This window comes from Sinocyclocheilus rhinocerous, unplaced genomic scaffold, assembly GCF_001515625.1.
Source record: "Sinocyclocheilus rhinocerous isolate Xijiao unplaced genomic scaffold, SAMN03320098_v1.1 scaffold1069, whole genome shotgun sequence".
Taxonomy (NCBI): domain Eukaryota; kingdom Metazoa; phylum Chordata; class Actinopteri; order Cypriniformes; family Cyprinidae; genus Sinocyclocheilus; species Sinocyclocheilus rhinocerous.
Genome location: NW_015635541.1, coordinates 1,120,338 through 1,125,641, shown reverse-complemented (window position 1 = coordinate 1,125,641; position 5,304 = coordinate 1,120,338). Strand labels below are relative to the sequence as shown.

Below are 5,304 nucleotides of genomic sequence, written 5' to 3'. Positions count from 1 at the left end.
CAGCGCTGGAAGCTGCTAATGCTCATCAGTAAATCAGTGGAAAATAAATAGAAATCATGATTCTGTCTGAGCTGCGTTTTAAAACGAACACGCACTCGTGTAAATGCCTAACAGATGTGTAAACTGAAGACTATTTGAGCTTTATTAAAACTATTTGCACTGATTTATTGTGCTGGTTACACTTTGTTCCTTTGTGCAGTGGTTCAGGGGATGAGTCTTTGAGATTGTATAAACATCAAGCTGAAAAATAAAACCAAAGTTTTTTTTTTTTAGATAATGTAATCTTGTTAAAATTGATTTCATAAAATTGGTATCGAAAAAAGTATCGTTCAGGAACCGGTATCGAAGTCAAGGTATCGGTATCGATATCGAACATTTTTGAACGATACCCAGCCCTAGTAGGCTGTTTCCTGATAGAAATGAAGTAATTTAACTAATTGGCAAATATGATTATTTCCCGGGCCTTTTATGGAAGTATCGTTTCCTTACAGGAATTATGTTACTCGTGCAGCCACAGCAGGCATCTTAAATTTCACCACATTGCAGCTGTCGTTCTGAACTAACGTTTTCAGCCATGCTGACCATGTCAGTTCAAACATGACTTTTGTGGTAGGTTCAAGGCCACAATGTAAATCTACAAAACGTGTTGGGCAACCAAGTACATTACTAAGAACTAATACATTTTTCCACTGTTGAGTCAATGCCAGTGTTTCTGTAGAAGCTGGTACTGAACTGCATCCACAATTCTCATGTATGTCAGGTGATAATGTAGATCCGCAGGAAAAGCAGATTAGGTGCTTAGATTATGTCCGTGTGTGACCTTATTGCTGCAAACTTAAAGGGGTCATATGATGCTGCTAAAAAGAACGTTCTTTTGTGTATTTGGTGTAATGAAATGTGTAGAAAGGAAAAATTGAAATCGCATCATATGACCCCTTTAAGTTCTGATCTACAGATCCAATGAGATGCATTGTTTGCAAAGCTTTATTTTGTCATGTTTGCTTTTCTTTTCTTTTTTTATAGTGTACAGTTTGGTGTGTTTTAAGTTGCTTTACTTTCAATGTAAAATTCATAAATATTCACACTTAAATTATTATTTTTTGCACTATTGTGTGTGTGTGTGTGTGTGTGTGTGTGTGTTGCATTGGTATATATTTTGTTGCGGGCTTGAGATAATAAATAAAAAATAAATATAAATAGGAGGACACTTGCTTTACTGGGCCAGTGCTGCATTGTCACTGTATCTTATATTTGTTCATTATATTTATTTATTCATTTTAATTTGTTGCAAATGTAACTTCTGTAACACTTTTTTTAAAATGAAAAAATACTGAAAAATGGCATATAAAAATTATATTTTCTAGCTGTATATTACATATACATGTAATAAATAATTTGTTGTAGCTTGTTTTTTATTGAAAAATATGAAAAGTTGCTAAAAATATTTCGCCCCCTTTTTTTTTTTTTTGAAAACAATATCAGCAAGTCCAAGAACAAATGTGAACTGAAAATCCCTGTTTTAATGCCTGTATTTATACTAATACTTTAATCTACATAGTAGGGCTTGTAAGTTTAAACAATTGTTCTTTGTTGCAGACGCGCATGCAGAGCCTTCAGCCAGAGCCAGCTGCCCGCTACCGTAACGTGATGGACGCTTTGTGGCGAATCGTGAGGACGGAGGGAATCTGGAGGCCAATCAGGGGTCTGAATGTTACAGCTGTAGGGGCGGGGCCAGCCCACGCACTTTACTTCTCCTGTTACGAAAGGTTGAAGAAGGTCCTCAGTGAAATCATCCATCCGGGAGCGAACAGTCATTTGGCGAACGGTACCAGTTTTCCCGCCCATCAGTACTTCAAATTCCTCTCAGCAGCCCACCCACAATTCTAATGCAGAATAGATTGTTAGTTGGCTTGAATGAATCAGTAAATGTGATTTTTTTTTTGCTTTTTCAGAAGGCCTTTTTAACTTTATTAACTTATTAGTTGCAATGACTGTCAAAATTATGTGAAATCTGGCAGTGGTTTAAAACCATCAACATTCTAGAACTAGTTCTGTGACAGTGACTGTGTTATCTGTATGAATTATGTATTACTCAAACATCTGCCCATGTCTTCTCAGTTGACCTCTTTAAAGAGTTACTCCATCCCAAAATTAAAATTTTGTCATTAATCCGTAGCACCATTTTGGAGAGTATCCACTGAACGCAAACTGCGTAGGCTGTTCTGTGTCAGCTGCACCACACGGATACGCTGTTTTCGTTCAAATCAAAGCGTAAATAAACGTAGAAAACGTATCCGTGTGGTGCGGCTGACACAGACAAGTAGAACAGTATACGCAGTTTACATTCAGTGGATACTCTCCAAAATGGTGCTACGGTGACGCGGAGGAGACGAATTGTTGAATAAAGTCGTTATTTTTGTTTTCTTTGCGTACAAAGTATTCTCGTCGCTTCATAAAATTCAGACTGAGCCACTGATGACAGATGGACTATTTTGACGATGTCTTTCATACTTTTCTGGGCCTTGACAGTGTTATTTACTTGGCAGTCAATCGGACAGTCACAAGCCTCCCGGTTTTCATCCAAAATATCTTAAATTGTGTTCCCGAAGACGAACTAAGCTTTTACGGGTTTGGAACAACATGGGGATAAGTGATTGACAAAATTTTAATTTTGGGGTGGAGTAACCCTTTAAAATGTCCTTCTAGAATGAGATCAAATCCCAAAATAGCCAAAACTGCCCCTCTCCAACATCATGACAGCAGCTATAAATATAGAAGTTTATCATATGGGTCGTAAATCTTTGAACGTGCGATGAATAATCCAGTTTTTAATGATTTTCCTGCAGGTTGTATCTTTAACATCTGGCAAAGAAATCAGTGCAAAACTTTGATAAACTGAACTGAACTGCATTGCTAACTTTGTTGGAATACCTTAAAGTCCGCATGAAATCAAAATTGACTTTATTTACTTTACTAGCGCACATTGCTAGTAATGATGTGAACAATTAATCCGTGCAAGTTAATCCGCTGAAAAAATGTTTGTCTTCATAATCTTTAATCAAAATCTGAAGATTTACTTCCGCTCTGGAATGGCATTCCTTTTCTGATGACGTCAGTTTGATGGCTTGGGCAGAATATCCTTAAACACACCCCTCTAACCGTTAGATTGCTATAAGTGAGAGACAGAGAGGAGGAGCGCAAAAATAAAACCATGCCCTCTATTCAATATTCCGTTTCAGCTGGAAATATGTCACTACACTGAAATAAAGTCGTAAAGTCGGCAGCAACTTCCGGTTCACGCAGACTTTAAAAGCTAAACCTAATGTAATGTCACTACACAAACTTAACTGTCCATATAATCTAATGTAAGCATTTCTGAAGAGAAACCCTTTTCATTATCTGCAGAGAAATGGAAAATTTGGTTATTGATGTGTTATGAATTTATATTGTATCATTGCATTTGTCAGAGTGTTGTGTAATGGTATTTAGGCCCTGTCCACACGAACGCGGTTATTTTTAAAACCGCAGCTTTTTCTACGCGGTTAGGCCGTTTGTCCACACGCAAACGCAGCACCAGTTCACTGAAACCGAACATTTTTGAAAACGCCTGCCAGGGTGAAGATTTTCAAGAACTCCGGTTGCAGTGTTATCGTGTATACAGCGAAATTGGAGTTTTTGGCTTGTGACGTCGGAGCCTGCGCTGTTATCTCCGCCTACTGGAAACGTTTTCAGGCTTCTGATTGGCCAACATGGCTTTACGGGTTGAGATTATATCGCCACCTGTTGGTTTGGCATGCTCTTGACAGTGCTTCACAGCATGCGTTTGCGTTTTCATGTGGACAGAGATTTTTTTTAAAACGGAGGAAGGAAAAACTCCGTTTATAAAAATACCGTGTACGTGTGGACATGGCCTTAGACTTAGCTTCAGAGCTCATAGTGGAAGTCGTTGTTGGTGTTTCTGTGTAGTGTCTCTTTTCTTTTCTCTTTCCTCCAGGTCAGAGTGAAAGGGTGGTAAGTAACTGCTGGCATGTTACCATTTACCAGTAGACTTCACTGAAAAGGAAGGAAAATGATTAGACACCATGATACTTCAGTGTGCTACTATAGGTTTTTTGAGTCATAGCTTGAAGGCAGATGTCTCATGTCCTTTTAGCACCTTGGTATTAAGATTGTAGACTCAGAAGCTGTAGCAGTTTTTGCTGCTTATCATAAAACAGAGACACGATGAGTGAAGTAAATGCCAGTATCCTGAACAAAAGACTCTTTCTCTCCTGATTTTGCATTCCCCAGAGTTTATCCAGTCAATCCCTAATCTCTGTTAAATCATAGGGGGTATTTGGTGGCTGTTCAGGACACAGTTTTTGTCTGACTGTGATCTGATCTGTCTGTATAACTGATTGTTGTATTTTAAGTCCAGTGACTATCCAGTCTGTGTGCATGCTCTAATTTTGGTGCTAATGTCTGAGGGGATGTGTTACAGGGGCCGCTGGATGTGTTGCCACATTGCTTCATGATGCTGTAATGAATCCAGCTGAAGGTATATTTACTTTAATCTCTACTTCCGATAAAAAATAAAATACAATTTTAATATACCATTCACTACTATTCAAAAGTTTGGGGTTAAATACTTTTTTTTAAAGAAATGAATACTTTTATTCAGCAAAGATGTATTAAATTGATTAAAAGTGACAGCAAAGACATTTTATAATGTTACAAAATATTTTCAGCTCAAATAAATGCTGTTTTTTATTTTACTTTCTTTTCATCAAGCAAACCTGGAAAAATGTATGTTTTAAAATATATTAAAATAAAAAAGGTTATTTTAAATTTAAAATATTCCTCTCCAGATAATAACAAATTGAGTTGTTGCAGCCCTACTAACCAGAAAACCTTGACTCTTTTGGTCTGAGTCACAGTTCACTGTGTGCTCCCAGCCAGGAGATGGCAGAAAAGATTTAATTTCCTGGCAAATTTCACTACAAAAAAAAACACATTTCCAAAAGACAGCCTTGTGGGAGCAGATTGTCCTTGCTCTAATTAACAGCTGTGCGATGTTGAAACAGTAGCATTAGCCGAAATTCCCCAGTGGGCCAAATCGTAGTCTGACAGCAGTGTCTGTTTCTGCACTCTTGAGGCTCAAGGTTAATCAGCGCAGGTGGCAGACTGAGACCTTGCATAGACACCTGCTCTCATTCGCCTCGTCTGTTCCCCGCAGACCGCTTGACTGTAGGTCAGACAGGAGGCGCGTTTGATCCGCCCACGTCCGGACGTTTCTGCTTTGATGGGCCTACTGTATTGCAGTCA

The 5,304-nt window shown here is 38.2% G+C and overlaps 1 protein-coding gene across 1 annotated transcript in view; it reads left to right on the top strand.

Moving 5' to 3' along the window:
• LOC107747263 (mitoferrin-2) overlaps nucleotides 1-5,304 on the top strand; it is a 14,439-nt gene that overhangs the window by 4,548 nt on the left and 4,587 nt on the right. Inside the window, exons 2-3 of the mRNA XM_016561716.1 lie at nucleotides 1,597-1,825; nucleotides 4,481-4,537. Coding sequence (XP_016417202.1) covers nucleotides 1,597-1,825; nucleotides 4,481-4,537 — 286 coding nt within the window. The remainder of the gene's footprint in view (nucleotides 1-1,596; nucleotides 1,826-4,480; nucleotides 4,538-5,304) is intronic.